The sequence below is a fragment of the Acanthochromis polyacanthus genome, chromosome 11 (assembly GCF_021347895.1).
Source record: "Acanthochromis polyacanthus isolate Apoly-LR-REF ecotype Palm Island chromosome 11, KAUST_Apoly_ChrSc, whole genome shotgun sequence".
Classification (NCBI taxonomy): Eukaryota; Metazoa; Chordata; class Actinopteri; family Pomacentridae; genus Acanthochromis; species Acanthochromis polyacanthus.
In genome coordinates this window covers 30373343-30392966 of record NC_067123.1, presented here as the reverse complement: position 1 = coordinate 30392966, position 19624 = coordinate 30373343, and the positions used below count along the sequence as shown (strand labels likewise).

The window sequence follows — 19624 nt, the reverse complement described above, 5'->3', positions numbered from 1 at the left end:
ATGTAAGAAATGTATAAAAATAAGACGTCTTTCTGATTCATCTAAAAATCAGACTTTTACAGAGAAATCTGTAAATAACTTTCCCTAAAAGCTCAAATAATGCTGCATTATGATGCCTTAAAAAATAGTGAAATAATTTTTAGAATCAAAAAATGTAAAGCTTTCATTACCCCCCCAAAACAGGTCTCAAATAATGCTTGAATATCAAATTCATAGTAAACAGCATCTGATGCACCGCCTCATTGTTCAAGAAATCGACAAACCCAACATACACAGATTCATGTGTGAAACATGGGTTTGTTCCTTGTTGTGCTTCCCTTTTCAAGTCGGTGGAAGCCGTGCACCAGAACACTGAGTCTCTGTGGGGTTCTATATTTGTGTTAATTGTTTCCTTTAAATAAATATGAAAACCACAAAAACATACCAACCAAGTGTTAATCCTAAATATTTCTTCATCTCCTTCATATATCTGTATTTGTGGTTCTTTCCAGGTGCTCAACCGCTGTGCCAGCGCCAACTGGTCTGAGAGAAAGGAAGGGCTATTGGGCCTACAAGCTCTGCTCAAGAACCAGCGCACCCTCAGGTCAGTGAATGAATAAGCGACTGTGTCTTCGAGGGATAAACTTGTTGCTGATTTTCATCTAACTGTAACTTTTTTGTCTGCAGTCGGGTCGAGTTGAAGAGACTGTGTGAAATCTTCACCAGGATGTTTGCAGACCCTCACAGTAAGGTATGGATGCATGCAGCGCAAGTACTCACACAGAGACACACTTCACGTTATCATGGCACAAAATTCATTAATCATCCACTTTGAGTTTACTTTGGTTCCAAATACTTTGTTTATCCCACCATCCTTCACTGTACCGGATTCTGCCAAAACATGGAAAGTGTTTCATCGTTTTAATACGGACAAACACGCACATGTCAGCAGTCACAGGTGTTAAGTACGCAGCTGTTTGAAATAAATTTATCAATAAAGACGGGATAAACTTGTCAAAATCTCTTCTTAAATGTACGCACATGAATACACACACTCAAACATAAACACAGGCATGCAGAGCGAGCAACGGATTGTTTTCTAACGGCATGAAACACCTGACTTTGCGTGTGACCTCACGCTCTCCGCCGTCCTCTGGGATTGCTCTGTCACTGTCCAGCAGCCAGTCCGCTGGCTGCGCTCTTTGCATTCACCGACACTCCCCTTTCTTTCCCTTCCCTACCTGCAGTCTGAAGTGACAGCACTCGAGCACCGCTCGCATATTGAAGTGCACTTAAACGTTCACACACACACATATTTGGGCTGCCAGCTCTTCTCTCTGACTAACCGGCTGCAGTTCGTCCTCTCTAACACTGCCACCTTCCTTTCGGCGTTCTGAGTGCTCCGTTGCCTCACACATGTCGTAAGGTGTGTGAGCTTGTCCCCTTTCCCCTCGTTTGACGTTTGACGATTTGATGAATTTCAGCGAGACTCCGGCAGGGTGTACGGCACGGCAGAATCCGGTATAAGCTCAGCCTCCTTCAAGGTACTGCATCTCACTGTGGATCTCTCTCCTGCCCTGTCCTGCCCCACACCACTCCTCTTCCTACTTCTTATTCCTTATCTCCTATGTTTCTCAATGTTTATTTCATTTCTTTTTTGCCTCATAAAATTCATCCCATGATATGATTCTTACCTGGTTGAAGATGTTCAAATAAGTTTACAAATACTGCGTTGAAAGTCAAGATTCTGTGTCCTCTCACACACTGAGTACATGCTTTGTCAGGATGCTAACCGATATGTGTCTCTCTCTCCCCCATGCCATCCCACTCTGGAACTCTCTGTAGAGAGTAAGTTTGGCCAATCAGTGTGTTTAAACTTTGTGTTTGGATGAAAACCTGCTTCATTAAGCTAATCGGGTGATCCGTTACCAAGGCAACGACATAACACTCACTAACCAACCTCACATAATGCTGCCTGTAACTCCAGTGGCATGTAGAGACGGTTACCACAGAGCCTGATTGGTGTTTGTTAATTCTTGTCAAGTCTCATTGTGGTTGTCTTTAAATGTTAATATTATTGTTATTTTGGGTGATTGAAGTCTAACCAGTGATTGGGAATGAATTGGGTTGCTGCATTGAGCGAATAACTACTAATTTTACAGAGGGAACTAATGCTGCTGTTACATTCCTCTCATTTAAGCATAATCTGTGTCCAGTAAAACACTGTATGATTCAGGACTGCTTGTATGCATGCATGTGCGTGTGCATGAAGCTTTATGTGAGTGAATGACTAAATTACTGTGTGAAATCTGAACTCTGTGTTTGTGTGTGTTCAGGTGTTCAGCATGTTCCTGGAGACGCTGGTAGATTTCATCCAGGTCCATAAGGACGACCTGCAGGACTGGTTGTTTGTCCTGCTCACACAGCTGCTGAAGAAGATGGGAGCGGATCTGCTGGGCTCCGTACAGGCCAAAGTTCAGAGAGCCCTGGATGTCACAAGGTGGGTGTTACATGCAGACTCCAGGGCTCCAGACCACCTTTTTTACTTACACAATTACACAAACCAAGAAAGAAAAACAAACAAAACAGCTGAACAATGCCTGATTAGTAGCAGAACATCTACATCATCCTTCAGTCCTGTTAATCATAATTTTCCACTTAGTCCCCTCCAACGATACCATTTTTAGTCCTGTATTCTGTCCACTTAGTCTGTTTTTTGTCCATTTGTGCTTCCTGTAGTCCCAGTTTGAGTTAATTTTTCCATTATTTAGGTTTCCTGTATAGTTTTTAACCATTGGTCCTTTGTTGCTGGTCATGTTTTCGCCCAGTTTCTCGTTATGGTTTGTTTTATGCCCCTAGCAGTATTTTGATTAAATATCTATCATCTCCCATCACACTCTTCAGAGAAATTGCAAAGATAAAACACACTGCAATTCAAAGGGATCTTATAACCCGTTATCTGTTGTAGTTCTCCACATACAGTTTCCCAAAATGTAGTTATTTTCTGACATTTCCAAAAAACATCTCCACACACTCTCCAACATTTCTGATGTCGGTTTAACTGTTTATTTTTTTTATCTTTGGTGTAATTAAGGAGTGTGCCAAATTTTCCAGGAGAACTCCTTCCACCTGATTTAGGTGCACCCAACAGTTCCAGCAGGCCTTTCGATGCTTAATAACACATTTTAAGCATTTGCTTTTTTTGCCAGTTCCCACAAACACTGTTGAATTTAACATTAGGTAAATGTAAATTTAGGTACATTCCTAACAACAACAGATAAATGATCTCAAACAGGTTAAATGTGCAGATACATTTAATTCACACTTTTCATGAAGATGATCTCAGACTTAAAGTTGTTAAGAAGATCATCTAATGCTAGATTTAGTGCTTTTTAGTTCTTCAGTTCAGAACATCAGTGCTCTGATAACTGTGGTGGTGGATAGAGCAGCATGTAGTTTAGAAAGAGAATCTATAGCCCAGGTTGTTTTGTCAAGCTTTCTATGAACAGATGTTCCCTAAACACCGACATGCAGACTACTGGGCGACACTGCGTTCTAGTGATGTTTCCTCCACATCTCATTTGCATCAGCAGATGCTACTAAACAGCCCAAAGACTCTTATCCCCATCAATTATTGCAACGCAGCAGCAAAACAAAACAAATTCAGAGACACACACAGACAGACCTGCTAATGCTGGACTCACCCATGCAACCTCTAAAAATGTTTATTTGGGTTTGGCAGATCCAAGCCAAGTTTTAAAAAGTGTTGTTTTTTTTATCTGATGCTGTCATCACTCTGCAATGCTAGCCATGTTTTCATGAAGAAAACCTTTGAACATCTGTCAGACAGTGGCATTAGTCCAACAATGAGCCCTTTTTCCCATTGATGTAATGTTTTTATCCAATATATGGCAGTCAAACAACAGACGTGCACCACTAACAATTGATGCCAGTCACTTTTCAGTCTCTGCTTTACAGACACTGTGACAGTTTAAAGTCTGTTATTCTAGCTTTTAAACGAACAGTATGAGTCATTCATTCTTGTTGCATTTTTTCACATGTGAGAATTTCAGATACATGTTGCAGGAGCCCAAGTTATAACATAAATCATTGTTTTACCTTTTTTAATCTCTGAGTTATGTGTTATAAACCAACATGAAGTGAAACATGGACGTCTCTTGCAGAGAATCTTTCCCCAACGATCTCCAGTTCACGATCCTCATGAGGTTCACTGTGGACCAGACACAGACGCCCAACCTCAAGGTAAATGACAAGCTAGTGTAATGTATGTGTGTTTGTGTGTGAGGGTCTGAGTATGGGAGTGGGTGGGAAGCATGCACATGAAGCTGGAAATTCACGGATGATGTAACCATGGTAACTGCTCTACTGATATGACCCCATGCCTGCCAATGCTGGATCTGCGTCCCAAAACCCTGAATCCTGGGCTGTGATTGGATAGTGATTGATCAAGTCACTCAACTGGCTTCCTTCAACCTTTCCTCCTTAAACTCCTCATCCATCCTACCCCTCCCTTCTTTCTCTTCTCAATTCCTGCTACTTTTCCCCCCACTCCTTGCTCCTCTTACCCCTTTATCTCCCTGATTCTTTGCCTCCTCCCACACCCTTTCCTGCCTGATGTTTAAACCCGTTTCTCACTATTCTTTATCAGTTTGTCTCTTCCCCTTTCCACTAGGCTTGGGCAATAAAAGGATGTTACCAACAGCACAATTTAAAAACAAACAAAACACTTGATGTGATTTCTATAAATTTATGTCAGTTAATTAAAATATAAAATGTCAAATAAATGATGCACATATTAATCACCACTAAACTGACTCACCTAATTTAGCACAGGTGCAGCTGTGTGTTCAACAGAACCCTTAAAGCAACTCTGTGAAAAGATTATTAGAAAGTATAGGTCTAGGGATGGATAGAAGTAAATATCCTTGAACATCCCATGAAATACAGTTAAATACATCGTTAAGAAATGGAAGGAATATGTGTAAACCTTCCTGGAGCAGGCAAAGTGAGTGACGAAAGCGCAAAAAAGAGACTAGTGAGGCTATCAAGACACATATGACTCTTCTGGAGGAGTATTAGGGCAAAAAGAAAGCCACTGTTGAAAAACATTTATATTAATTCTCAGCTGTGAAGTCAACAATGCTGGTTTTGATGGAGACTATGCACAGCATATCTTCACAAACGCACCATCCCCAACGTCCCAGAGTGACCGAGTTACAGCCCAGACCTCGATCCAATTGAGAATTTATGGCTGCACTTGAAAAGGGCAATCCCTGTGTAACCTAACAGAGCTTGACCAGTTTCGCCTGGAAGAATTAGGTAAAACTGCAGTGTGCAGATGTCCAAATCAGATTGAGACCGACCCACACAATGCTGTAATTGCAGCCAAAAGTACGCCTCTGAAATACTCCAGCAAATACTGTACGTGGGCGAATTCCTGTGCAACTGCTTATTTTGCAATTTATATTTTAAATTAGTCGACATTAATTTGTAGAAATATGTTTTCACTTTGACATGGAAGAATTTCTTTTGGTAAATTCTTGTCAAAAAAATCTGAATTATATTGACTGTGATTTAATTTCTAGCAGCAGTAAAAAAGTAAACTTCTAAGAGCAATAGTTCCTTTTAAAGACACTGTATAGTATGTTTTCTCTGTAATATAAAAAAGTCATGAAATATCATGCAATAAGAAGTGGCTGTTTGCAGTACAGTTATGAAACTGCTACTGTAAGGCAAGAAGAAACTGCTATATTTAGACATAAGAATGTCAGCACAGTTTTATCTGGCATATACCCTGTTGCATCAGTTTGTTTTAGCAAACTAGAAATCTTGGCTCTTAGCTGTTTGGCAGAAATAACAATAGTGTTTGTAAATGGTGTAGTCCGGTTTCAGCATCGCCTAAGCCTACTTTCCCATCCTTTTTCTTCTCCTTGGTTTCCCCTGCCTCCCTCATCTTCCTTCTCCTCTCATGACTCCCCCTGCCTCCCCTGTCCTCGTCTCCCTGTCTCTCTCCGTTGATTGACGCGGTGCTTCTCCTCTCTCTCTCTGAAGCCTGTACGGAGCTCGTGTTGCGGGCGAGGGCGAGGCAGGGGAGGGTCCGGGGTAAAATTGTTCCCCCCGAGAGCGCGGCGCCACGCCTGCTCTCTAGACGAGCAGGCCGCAGCCTGGAGCCAGTCCTCCCAGGTCAGTGCGCTCCGGGGGGAGCAATTCTATGGCGCGTTCGATGCTGCTAAGTGAATTGGAGGAGGTTCTGGTCCTTGAGGTGCATATGTAGAGAGGCGGATGAGGAGAGAGAAATAGAGGAAAATCAGACCAGGAGTCAGTTGTGGCGTTTCGGAGCCTGCGGTGAATGTTCATTTATTGGTTCCTTTGTATTGTCGTTTGTCATCACTTTTATGTTGTATAATTTGTTTTCCTATGTTGCAAAGCATGACCATGAATAGACTTTGATCTTCTCTCACTGACTCATCAGGTCATTTGACTTTCAGACCTCCAAGAGATGCACAATCTGCTGTGGTTGTACATGCTGACAGTGAACATTGCTGCTCACTTCTTCATCTCTGTGTGTTTGCAGTTTTGTTGTTATTGTGTTTGTGTTTTTGCAGGTGAATATTGGCCATGCACTTTCACTGTCACCAGTCAGCTCACTAATAGTTTGCATAAATGTGTTTGTGTTGCAGGTGAAGGTGGCTATTCTAAAGTACATAGAGACGCTGACGTTACAGATGGAACCCCCAGACTTCGTGAACTCCAGTGAGACTCGGCTGGCTGTCTCTCGCATTATCACCTGGACGACCGAACCCAAGAGCTCTGATGTCAGAAAGGTACACACACACACGACATCTTATGTGTGTTTTTAAAGGCTCTTTTAGACTGTGCATCAACAACAATCATTTAAGCTTATTGCGTGAGACAGGTCTAAAAAAATCTTTGTCTCAATCTGCAGCAGACTTCACAATATCAGTTTAGAATCAGATTCCTCAATCTATAATGTAAATCAAAAAACAACTATATGAGTATATTGCTTCCATTATTGTGGCTTATATGTGTATTTTTTGCTTAAGCTCAAATATAAATTTGCATATATGATATTGTAGGAGGGCTGCACAGTGGAGTAGTGGTTAGCACTTTTGCCTTGCAGCAAGAAGATCCCCGGTTCGAATCCCGGGGTGGGCCTGGGATCTTCTGGGATGTTCTCCCTGTGCATGCGTGGGGTTTCTCCGGGTACTCCGGCTTCCTCCCACAGTCCAAAAATATGCTGAGGTTAATTGGTTACTCTAAATTGCCCGTAGGTGTGAATGTGACTGTTTGTCTGTATATGTAGCCCTGTGACAGACTGGTGACCTGTCCAGGGTGTCTCCTGCCTTCGCCCGAGTCAACTGAGATAGGCTCCAGCACCCCCCGCGACCCTAGTGAGGATAAAGCGGTGTATAGAGAATGGATGGATATTGTAGGAGCCAATGAGCGCTATGTTATAAGTAGGAACCAATCTTTGTCCAGGCAGATGTTCTGCCTGGAACATCAAACACTTTTCACTGCTGAAGAAGTCGGTCATGGTGAATTGTTTGTTTGAGATGAAGAATGTTGGATTACAATTGCTTTGGAGCAATAAACACACAGATTATTGAAACGCAAGCTATCGTCTCGGCGCGTCACTTATTTAAGTCCTGGTGAAGCACCTCAGGGGCTTCAAGCATTGGCTTAGCCGCTACAGATATGTTATGTGCTGCATTGTTTCATGTTTATTCTGCTGGTTTGCAGGGGCGTTTCGTAGCAGCTGTCAAAATGTGACAACTTGGTTTTCAAGTCTGTCACACTGTTTGCATTTTGCTGCAGGCTGTCTTTGGTCACCAAAGCAAGACGTCAGCCATCAGTCGATGTCTCACAGTGTCAAGTCAAGTCACTGTTATTTACGCAGCACATTTAAAATAACAGAAGTTGACACAAAGTGATTCCAAGTTAGAAAACATTACAAACTTACCTGACTAATTTAAACATTGTGTTCATGACCTTACAATATTATGTAGGAAGTTCCTCTGAGCAACTGCAGTGTGCTCTCGGGCTGCCGTTTTGGGGTAACAATTAATGGGTAATAGATTTCACCACATTTTTCTACAAACCATTAACTTCTGTCTGAGGCAGGTCAGAACCACAGTATAAATTCAGTTCAATTCAGTTTTATTTATACAGTGTCAATTACAATTCAGATTATTCAGATTCTCTCAAGATGCTTTACAGAACCCATTAGCCTGAATCCCCAGAGCAAGCCCTAAGGTGGCAGTGGCAAGAAAAAACTCCCTTTTAATGGGAAGAAAACTTGAGCAGAACCTGGCTAATATGGGGGACCCATCTGCCACTGGCTGGCGAGTTGAGAGGGACAGAAGAGGTAGTAGGGCTGGTAGAGGGACAAGAGAAGAGGGGGGTGGGGAACAAGGAACATATAACACACAATTGGATACATGCATGATAAGGATAACATAGATGATACATACAAAATAGAAGCCAGCATTGAAACTGATTCTGAAGTTTACTGTTCTGGTGTGAGACTATGGCCTTAAATATACTTCATATATAGCTGGTAGTAAGATGCAAGCTGTGTGTAAATTAGCATATCAAGTAAAGTTAGGGTGCTGCAGAGTAGATTGGTGAGAACGGGGCCTATTAAGGGGCCTAAAGTTACAGTCTTTCTGAATGAGCCAGATTTCTTGTGTTTTGTGTGTGACAGGCCGCCCAGTCGGTGTTAATCGCCCTGTTCCAGCTCAACACTCCAGAGTTCACCATGCTGCTGGCAGCTCTGCCCAAAACCTTCCAGGATGGAGCCACCAAGCTGCTCCAAAACCACCTGAAGAACACTGGCAACGCCGCACAGGTAAAACACGCTCCACCTGAAAGAGTAGGGAGGTCTGCAGACACATGTGGTACACAATACCTGTCGATCATTAAGCTGTGGCATAGATGACATGCTTTATGTTTTTCGTCACATTCTCAGGCACCAATGGGCAGCCCTTTGACCCGCCATACTCCCAGATCTCCAGCCAGCTGGTCCAGTCCAGTCACTTCCCCCACTAACACTTCCCAGAACACCCCCTCACCAAGGTAATGCTTCTCTCACAGACTCCTATATTCCTGTTTTTCTTGCCCATCATAAGATAAAAATATACTCAGTCTAAATGTCAAAACTGTGTTCATCTAAGACATGACTTGCATATCTGAATGTATCATACGTGGGTTTACTTTAATGAAGAAGTATAACTCGGTCTTATTTCCTGTGTCTGTGCAGTGCATTTGACTATGACACAGAAAACATGAACTCGGAGGACATTTACAGCTCACTGAAAGGTGTCACTGAGGCCATCCAGAACTTCAGCGTTCGCAGCCAAGAAGACATGAATGAACCAGTCCAACGACGAGAAGGAGAAGAGGTGAGTGGAGTAGGCAGAGGGATGTTATATGTGTTGATGCATATTAATAGTCTGTAAGTGTGACTCATTTCTGATGGCAAGGTGATTGAGATTTACAGCTACTGCAGTCAAACATTAATGGGAAGTTGTTTTTATAGTTACCAGAAAATTCTTTGGTTTTAAGTAAGATTTTACACAGTGTGAACATTTTCTTACTTGTATACATATGATAGTGTAAAGTTCAGCTGCCACAATGTCCATGGATCATGGTGTTGAAGTAAGGAGTTGTTGGTGAAACATCAGAAAAAATGTAGCAGAAAAATGGATCACATCAGTTGATCTCTATAATTATTGACCTGTTTTTGATAAAGACCAGCAGAAAAAAGGCTTATTTTGAATTTTACCACCTTAATTTCAATGCAGTTAGATTATTTGAAATGTATATAATGTTTACACAACAATGAAAAGCATAAATAATTTTACACACAATGATAATTTAAACGCTCAAGGGAAAGAAATTATCTCACCTTGATCCAGATTGAATAAAGAAAGCAAGCAATATCAAACTGACCGCAATGAAAACATCAATAAAATACAATGAACGAACTATTTGAACATAGAAAATAAAATATTGCCAAATGTGTGAAATGTAAAAGTGATTTGTAAATGCTGGGTGAGAAAGGGACAGGGGCGAAGCTGCCACACTGTGCTGTGGTTCAGGTTCTGATGTTGATGCAGCCAAAACCTGGCATTTTCATTATGTGCTTTCATGGTGGTGAAACTGTCGAACAGTTTCTTGATGAAGTATCTTTCATTGGTGCACATCACCAGTGAATTGTTGCCCAGACTTACTCAGCAATCTAGTTGATTCACTTCTCCTGTCGTGAGGGAGCCAACTGTTGGAGCCAAACAATATAATTTACTTAAACTTTGGCACAGCACTGTCACGACTGTAAAGATTAGAGATGTTGTTGAAAGAAGCAGAAGAAGGAAAATTTCAGTTCTAAGTGCGCAGTCCTGCTGTAAATAAACCACAAGCATTCTTCACAACTCCAAGGGATTCCCTCACAATGACAGTATACACTCATCAGCCACAACATAAAAACTACCTGCCTAATGTTGTGTAGATCAGTTAACGGCCCCCAGACAGCTCTGACACATTGGGTCATGGACACAGGACCTCTCGGGTGATTCTTTGGGTCCTGAGGGTTGTGGGCCATTGCCTCCGTGGATCAGACTTGTTCCTGGTTGTTCGATCACATTGGCACTCTGGTATTTTAGAGGCCAAGGCAACACTTTGAACTTTTTGTTGTGTTCTTCAAGCTGTTCCAGAGCAGATTTTGTTTTGTGTCAGGGAATGTTCTTGTTGGTGGGAGGTCACTGGCGTTGGGGAGTGATGTTACCACGGGCTGGTGTGCTTGACCAGGACAGTGACTGTCAAAATACAGGAGGTCCTCGGTTTACGACGTCCTCAACCTACAGCGTTTCGTCGTTACGTCAGAACTGGTTACGTGGAACTGATGGACAAGCGGAACGGATGAATACGTCGTCACATGGTGCTATAAGACAGTGTTGTTTACATTTGCTGGTTGTACGCCAGCTTGGATTGTGCTACATTTGCTAACCTTTTGCCCTTCTTAATGGCTCCCAAGTGCAAGTCAGACTCTCTTGATGACAGTGCCTCGAAGAAAAGGAAAGCCTTGACTGTTTCTGTTACTTTAGTTGTACAGTACAAATATATAAACTGATAGATATCGTAACAGCTTTTTTTTTTTTTTTTTTTTTTTTTTAAACATTTTTGCTGATATTTTCCTACTGAATTGTGTTTCAGTGTGAGCTAATGACTGTTTAAGTTACTGTAGTTGTACAAATATGTAAACTGATCGATATTGTGATGCATGAAACGGCTTTGTTTACATTTTCGCCAAAATTCCGACTTAGGGCGAAAATCAACTTGCGTCACACTGCAGGAACGGAACTCCGACGTAAGCGGAGGACCCCCTGTAATGTGCATATAAATGCCAGAATCCAGGGTTTCTCAGCAAAACATTGATTGTAAGGAGGTGAATAATGTTATTTACTTCACCTGTCAGTGGTTTTAATGTTTTGGCTGGTCGGTGTTGTGCAAATGTGGGCGTGTTGCTCTGAGCTCCGAGCACTGAGTTGCTTGTGACATAGTCATAATTTTAGAGTGATATTTTTGTTTTGATACAGAAGCAAAACTTGTTTTCGAAAACTTAATTAGAAAGAAATATCCATGTCTATGGGGGTTTTCAAAATGTGATCAAAATATATGGAAACCCGATATGATTAAGTGAGTGACAGGTTTTAAAATTCAATGCTGCCAACACACTTCGGTCTGCACTAAAAAAGTAATCGTAATCCTATTTAGCCTTACAGCATGTTTTCCAAGACTTGCAGAGTCATTAATATACACACACATGCATGTCCTGTGTGGGTCCGTGATATCTGATCTTTCCCTCTGCCCCTCCTGTAGCGTGGGAACTGAGAAGCATACATTGAGTGTTTATGGGACCAATTGGTAGTGAACTTGATCCTTCACAGCCGCTGATAAAATCATGTTTATTGTGTGTTACCGTGTCATCTGCTGAAAAGAGGATTTCATCAACACGTACCGTCTCTCTTAACATTTTCAAGTGCTTATCCAGATATAGTGTGCTTGTTGAGTTCAGATTTACGACCTGGGATGTCATGGCAGGTCTTATTGCAGTCCCTCCCCGATAACCCCAGCTCCATTTAAGGACACGGTGTACTCGAGTACCGGGGTGTGACCTCCCGACATTTCCCCCACGAAATGCGTCTGAAATCCAACCAGCCCACATGGCATCAGCCTGCCAATCACAGCGCACCTGGCTCATCAAACCACCACTCAGATAGTAGCATTTACTGCTTTAAGTGTAAATATACACACAAACAAGAGCACCTTAAACCTCCGCTCCTCACCTGGAGGTTCATGTGTCGGCCTGCACACGTTGGGTTGTTTTTAGCACCTTCAAGAAACAACATGTTGTCCACTCAAAATGTCTGGTAGATGTGAAAAATAAAACCGAAGTGTTTGTTTTTAGTATTTTGCCACGTATTTACAAGCTGAAAACAGCTCTGCAGTTTAGGCTGTTGCACATGAATTGTTTGTTCTTATTCAACTGAACTTTTTTATTGAGTCTGGTGTGGAAAGCATCATTTTACCTTCACCTGAAAAGGCTACTACTAAATCTATCATGATTAAGAGAGGAGTCTCCTAGAAAATGTAGCAACTTAACGGTGTAATATTAGTCACATCAGTTCATGTTAATTTTATTTGTAGAGCCCAAATTTGAAATCATAAAAGAGGACTTTACAGTTGCAACATTCCAATAAGATGCCTGTCAGTCCAGGCTGCTTCTTATTTACCTCTGTAAACATAATCAAAATTAAAGTCTCATTTCCTTTGTGGTTCAGAAGAAAGTAACCAAACTGCTGTTGTCCTTAAATCAGCCCCTCAAACTTTGGAATTTTTACATTTCTTCCTCTGTTTTGCAGGGGGGCAGTGGGACAGACGGCAGAGGTTCAGACTTGGTGGATGGTGGCCGCATGGCTCTGGACAACAAAACTTCCCTCCTCAACACCCCCCTACTCTCGTCCAGTCCTCGAGGGGCCCGCGAACACTTCTCCGACTCCCCCTTCAAACATAGCCGCAAAGACACCAGCCTGGACGACTCCGAGCAACTTGCTGACGGTACAGAAGCACACGACGACAGAGAAACACGCACATAGCACTCAATAGCTATGATAAGTGTAACATTCTTGTCATTTCCCGCCAAGCAGACAGCAGCCTGGACCAATCAGAGCTGGTGGCCGAGCTGCTGAAGGAGTTATCCAATCACAACGAGCGCATCGAGGAGAGGAAGGCAGCGCTGTGTGAGCTGCTGAAGCTAATTCGTGAAAACACCCTGCAGGTGTGGGATGAGCACTTCAAGACCATCCTGCTGCTCCTGCTGGAGACGATGGGTGACAGAGAGGTGAACACCCACTCTGAATCTGTAGCAACCAAATGGGGGAAAAAAAGCATGAATTCCTTTGATCTTAAATCTGTTTTTCTTCTCCCAGCATGTGATCCGAACGCTGGCTCTGCGGGTGCTGAGGGAGATTCTCAGCAAGCAGCCCTGGAGGTTCAAGAACTACGCAGAGCTCACCATCATGAAGGCCCTGGAGTCTCACAAAGACCCTCACAAGGAGGTACGTTTATACACACTCAAGCTGTGAAGCGCTGATCACAGAGCATGAAAATGTGATGTACCAGATCTGTTCTATTTTATTTTAATGGCCATCAAAGCTCCAAGTGAACAAAAGCCTTTTTGTCTGGTCCATGAGTATCTAATGATGATGTTAATCAATTTCAGCTGATTAGGAAAAGTAATGTCAGGCCAGCCTTTTTGTGAATGACTTTAATATAATGTTTGTGTGTTTCTGTAGGTGGTACGAGCAGCAGAGGAGACAGCAGCCATGTTGGCGTTGTCCATCAGCCCAGACCAGTGCATCAAGGTGCTGTGTCCCATTATCCAGTCAGCTGATTACCCCATCAACCTGGCTGCTATCAAGATGCAGACCAAAGTGGTAGAGAGGGTTCCCCGTGAAGGCCTGATCAGCATGCTGCCTGAGATCGTGCCGGGACTCATACAGGTAACACGCAACTCATATTTATCACTCGTTGCACGATATTAAAAATTCTGGCCGATACCGGTATCTGATATTAACGTCTCTGATATTGCTGATAACCGATAATACCACTGTCGATATTCAGATTTTGTTCACACTGAAAAACAAGGATAAGTAAGCACTGTGAGGGACCCCCTGTATTGTACTCCCAGACTGCAGACACGTCTTCCTGTTCAGATTTAACCAAGCTTCCCACAATACTTTGCCGCATGATTCGACTCACTCCTGCACAACTCAAACAAACCGAACGTGGTCGAGAGAGAGAGAGGGAGAGAGAGACAAAGGTGCTAACGTTAGAGAAAATCAGCAGTTTTTCACATCAGCTAATTTTGCTTATTGGACTGATACTGATATATGTGGAAAAACACTAATATCGGCTGATACCAATGTGGTCGCTGATATATCATGCATCCCTATTTAACACACGTTGAAAGTTAACCATAATGTAATTTTGAAAGCTAAACAAATGGTTGTCTTATCTGATGCATTAGTATCGCTGGTAAGTGATTTTAATCTACTCTAAACCTCTGTAAAGCTTGACGATAACCATTAGACTTATTTCTTTCAGAAAATTAGTGAAACGAATCCTTTCCTCACATAGCATTTATGCATATCTATGAATGCCTTTCCTGCAGCTACATAATCTGTTTTATCTGGATGAACAGGGTTACGACAACTCTGAGAGCAGTGTGAGGAAAGCCTGTGTGTTCTGCCTGGTGGCCATCTACGCAGTGATCGGAGAGGACCTCAAACCGCACCTCAGCCAACTCTCCAGCAGCAAGGTAACCTGACCTCAAAGCATTACCAACTTGAAATCATCACAAGCCGACAAGCTAAAAATGTGTAGTATCTCGTCCCGGTCACCAAGCAAGAGCTTTGCGTCTTTTCACTCAGAGTTAGGAGTTAATTTTGAGCGTGTCAGCACAATAAAAAATGTGAGCAAGCACATGATTCAGTGGGAGACCAGTGTCGCAATCAAACACAATCTATTTATCATGGTGTTGTAATTTTCCATCTATTCTTAGCCATGTTTTCTTCTCTAGTGTTTGGAAACTTGAAAAGATGCCATATCCGTAAAGATGTGGCTATTAAATAAGGAGACTCAATTTAAACACACCCTGTTGCATTCTGGTCCCCTGATCAGAGCAGGGCAGCAGGTCTTAGGTTAGCTGTCTCAGCAGCTCCGTCATTTTCTTCTTCACTTCTGGAACGGACTCAGAATGGGTTCTCTTGAGCGCAGACGCGAGTTTAGAGATAAGAAAACAGTTGCACGGTGAACAGTGCTGCGATGTATTTCTTGGCTAGAAGCTGCTTCACTGAGAGAGCCGAGTGTGCTGCCAAGTTGTCCTGATGAAGGATGAAACCGCTTTCACACAGCTGTGGCCTCCTTCTTGTTTTTGACCCTTTCTCACAAAGTTTCTAGAACCTGTTTAGTTTTGGTTCGCTGTTGCTCCATATGCAGACCAATTCTCCATAATGATGAGAATCCCAGTCTTGTTGCTTAACTCTCTGAACCCCAAAGCTGGGTGTTGCTGCTCCTGTCACATTTTTACTGTGAGCTAATTTATCACTGCAGTATTAAGTCCTGTAACTCTGTGGAAGCAGCAGATCGACGGCTAGAAGTAGAGAGAATGGAAACATTTCTTCTGTGCAGTATGACACAGCCATAAAGTATATACCCCAAAAAATATTTATTTATTAAAATACAAACAAACTCCACAGGGGTTACTAATAGTTGGAAAAATGATCACTCTGCATACGATAGATATTTTACTGGTTAGATTTTCTTCCGTCTGCTTTGTGCAAACACAGTCCTCAGTTCTGCTGAGTAGTTCCTGAGTCTTTGTCACGTCACTGTTGGGTCACTAAAAGCTTCATGCTTGCACTGAGGATCTGGTGCAGAGGAGGTTTTCCTTGGCAAATTTTTATTTTTAAGTTATTCTTTTGGTCATTTTTGGCTTTATTTGACAGGTTCTTAGTCGAGAGACAGACAAGAAAGTAGGAATAAAAATGGGGGAGTATCTGCAGCAAAGAGTCGTGAGCTGGAACTGAACCCAGGCCGCTGTGTTGAAGATTATAGCCCCTGTTTATGGGTCGCCTGCTGAACCAGTTGAGCTACCTGGGTGCTGTTTTTGGCCAGTTTTAAAATGTGGCACATCACAGGAGACTATTTCAAGGACAGTTGGAAAATGGAAAATATTTCTTTGTTTTTGCAGTTTCTGTCGCTGATAAATGCTCTAATTTTGCATATTTTGTAATTTTAACATGACTTCAAACCCATCAGCAAGTTTTTTTTTTTTTGGTTCTGTGGGTTAATAGCTATGCCTTGGACGTCACATTTTAGCAGAAAAGCTTGCACCGTGGATTTTCACCATTTCTTAACCTGCACAGACATTTACATGTCCATCCTCTTCTGTTTCTCTGTCCGTAGCTGAAGCTGTTGAATTTGTACATCAAACGCGCCCAGTCCGGCTCCACCGGCAGCGAACCCTCGTCTGAGGGCCTATAGGAGACACGGCGCCGTCCCACAGGGCATCCACAGAGCTGCAGCTACACTCTCCAAACATAAAAACATCTGTTCATGAGATCACACCCACACAGACCGACAACAAAACACAGATCAAATCACTCACAGGAGCAAACTGCTTCCATCCGCAGCAGACGCAGCGTATACACACACATACGTAGGTACACAGAGTTCCCATACGTTTCCTTCCTCACTGTCAAATGGGAGTGATGACAGAGGAGAGGAGTGTTGTAGTTCTTCCCCTGATTCCTGACTGAACTGAACCCTTACATTTGGATTAAACATAAACAGACTTGCAGTCACACGCTCCTCCCAGGTTTGTCACTAATCACCCGACGATGAAGATATGAGATGTCCGTCCTGTCCACTCTGCTTTCTATCCAGAACACAACAGTGTCCCCTCTGAACAACATTGTGATGTCAACAGCAAGCGGAGCATCTGCATGGTTCTCATTTCTCTGTAGAGGGGGTAATATTCTTCAAGCAGCACTGCGATGAACAAATGGTGCTGTCTCTGTTTGCTTCTAGAACAGTGAGTAACTGGGGCCAGCTAGATGGGAATGTAAATTTACATTGTGTCATAGTTTGGATTTACTTTACGCAATGAGGTTTTACTGCAGTGGTTTTTAATATCTGGAGTTTTCTCTCTTACTTGCACATCAACACACGTTCTCTCTTTCAAAAAGGTGCTGATGAGCCTAAAGAAAGGTACGACCGACCAACCAACCCTGCGCAGCACTAACCAAGCCACAGCGGGTCACGCCTGCTCATAGCAAATACAGTACATAGACAGGTTCCAAATACAGGAGGTGTTATGTGCTTGGCTATGCATGAGACTAAACTTAAAAAATAACTTTTTATTGGGGTCCTATTGACAGTCATAATAACTTGACTGAGGGTTTTAAATTAATGTGAACAACATCCACCCCTTTCACATAAATCCATGATGTCCTCCATTTGTCCCAGCTCATCTTGGATCACTTCTGGGCTACATGGGGAGGAAAATGGGTGCGTGCTGCTTACTACATGAAGTATGACCAGACATGGCTTATTATCACATAGTGGATATGTATCTATATATGATATTAAAATGGAATATCCAATAACAGTGTCATTTAGGAGAGTCCCCCCGGGGAGTGCACGCGCGCACCTGTGCCCATCTTTGTTTTTTTCTCTTTTTCTGTTGCGCGTGCCGTAGTCTCTTTCTCTCTCTCTCTCTCTCTCTCTCTCTCTCTCTCTCTCTCTCTCTCTCTCTCTCTCTCTCTCTCTCTCTCTCACACTTATTATTTTTCTCTGCTGAGAAATTTGTAGAAATGTATTATTTACTGCTCTGGAAAAAAAACAATTGTCATGTCTCACTTTTCTCCTCTTCATCGTGTCTTTCTTTCCTTCCTCTTCTTGTAACATTCTAGTTTTCACTGTTGTGTTTCCTCAGTGCATTTACAAAGCTGTGCTTACAATAAAATAAAGAACTTGTACAGATCATGATAAAGAAATGCCTCTTTGGGTTTTTGTTCTTACTACTGAATGAATGGATATAGAAAAGATGTGGGTCTTATTCAGCACCGAAGATTGAATATTTTGATTGGAAACTGATCAGGATCTGTGGTAAACCATGTCCGCTATGTTTAATAAACGCTCACTGTTAAGTTGGACCTTTAAACTAGGATGTCTGTTGAATCCTAAAACGCATACGATTAGTGGTTCTCCAGAAAAACTGCAGCAATCCTTTGGGAGAAACTAGTTTTTTAGAAAAGCTGTAGCTTGATGCACACAGAAAGTTAAACATTGTATTTCACCTGTAATTTGGTTGAGTCATAATAAGGGATAAAAATAAAAGACAAAATCTTGTGGGAAAATGCATCTTACCTGTTATAAGAGGCCACAATAATGATTCATTTTGGCACTTTTTTTTTACACTGATGATTGTTTACTGTCACTAAATATAGCAACTGGTGAAACACGTGCATCACAGTTTCCCAAAGCATCTTCAGTTTACAAAGATCAATTTACTGTCCAGTAAGATGAAGAGGAGAAAAAAAGCAGCAAATCCTCACCATCTGTCTCACTCCTGTTGCTACAGCCAGTGGAAAAACAAAAGTGGACCAAGTGCACTGGTTAATAAAATGGGCTAATCCAGGACATGGCATAAAAAATAACATTTCTGTCTTATGCAACGCAGCTATTTGAGAAACTGGTGCTCGATGTCATGTATGCATCTGTTCTCTGAGGCTGTAAATTTAGGAGCAGCTAAAGAGACTTCCAGATACAGCAGCAGTCTGACCTGTAGTACCCCCTGACCTCCCTGCAGTCATTACAGCAGTGAAATGTGGAGAAAATGAAGTTTGAAATACTTGCATTTCCATTTTATGCAACTTTACCCTTTCAGTGCCGCAAGAAATAAGTGTGGGTTTTCTCTTTAACGTGATCTGGCAGCTCGTTAATCAGCAGATTCTTGCAAATATGCAAAACATAATGCAGGTATAGATAAAATTTATCAAAATGTATACATGTAAACTAGTCGCTGCAACAGAAAAATGTGTCAAAGCAGCAGTAGTATGCAGGTGTTCCACTGGAGCCTGAATGCTTTGAATTATTCGTGCACTTGAAGTGTTTTTACAGCAGAATTCTTACCTTTAAGGGGTTGTTTAGTAAAAGTGCAAGTAGACTTCTAATTAATTAACTGGGAGGGGTCTTCGATATGTGCATGTAAATGACAGATCTGCTACTTAAGCCATTGTGTGAATTTCCTCAGACTAGGAGGGGGCTTTAATGAAGTCATGAGGCGGGTCTTCCCCTCTTCGGGCCAAAATAGCGTGTGCATACTGCTCGGAAAAAACTCTGCCACCCGCAGACTTGACTGTGAGCCACGTCCAGGGTCCGACCAGTGGATAATTATTGACCAGAGAGCGCAAGAGGACGGCAGGAAGGGGGACAAGTCTGCAACCAGTCTCTGTGGACTGAACGTCTCAGTTGTGAA

General features: G+C 42.3%; 1 protein-coding gene across 34 annotated transcripts in view; it reads left to right on the top strand.

The window, feature by feature from the left end:
• Positions 1 to 18140, top strand: part of clasp2 (cytoplasmic linker associated protein 2) — a 66761-nt gene extending 48621 nt beyond the window's left edge. For all 34 annotated transcript variants that reach the window (XM_051956111.1, XM_051956102.1, XM_051956100.1 and 31 more), the window contains 14 exons: positions 492 to 583; positions 667 to 730; positions 2316 to 2479; positions 4164 to 4242; positions 6681 to 6824; positions 8726 to 8869; positions 8990 to 9096; positions 9281 to 9422; positions 12942 to 13137; positions 13227 to 13420; positions 13509 to 13637; positions 13875 to 14081; positions 14783 to 14899; positions 16549 to 18140. In XM_051956111.1, coding sequence (XP_051812071.1) covers positions 492 to 583; positions 667 to 730; positions 2316 to 2479; positions 4164 to 4242; positions 6681 to 6824; positions 8726 to 8869; positions 8990 to 9096; positions 9281 to 9422; positions 12942 to 13137; positions 13227 to 13420; positions 13509 to 13637; positions 13875 to 14081; positions 14783 to 14899; positions 16549 to 16626 — 1857 coding nt within the window. In that variant the 3' untranslated portion in view covers positions 16627 to 18140. The remainder of the gene's footprint in view (positions 1 to 491; positions 584 to 666; positions 731 to 2315; positions 2480 to 4163; positions 4243 to 6680; positions 6825 to 8725; positions 8870 to 8989; positions 9097 to 9280; positions 9423 to 12941; positions 13138 to 13226; positions 13421 to 13508; positions 13638 to 13874; positions 14082 to 14782; positions 14900 to 16548) is intronic.
• The last annotated feature ends 1484 nt before the right edge of the window (positions 18141 to 19624 follow it).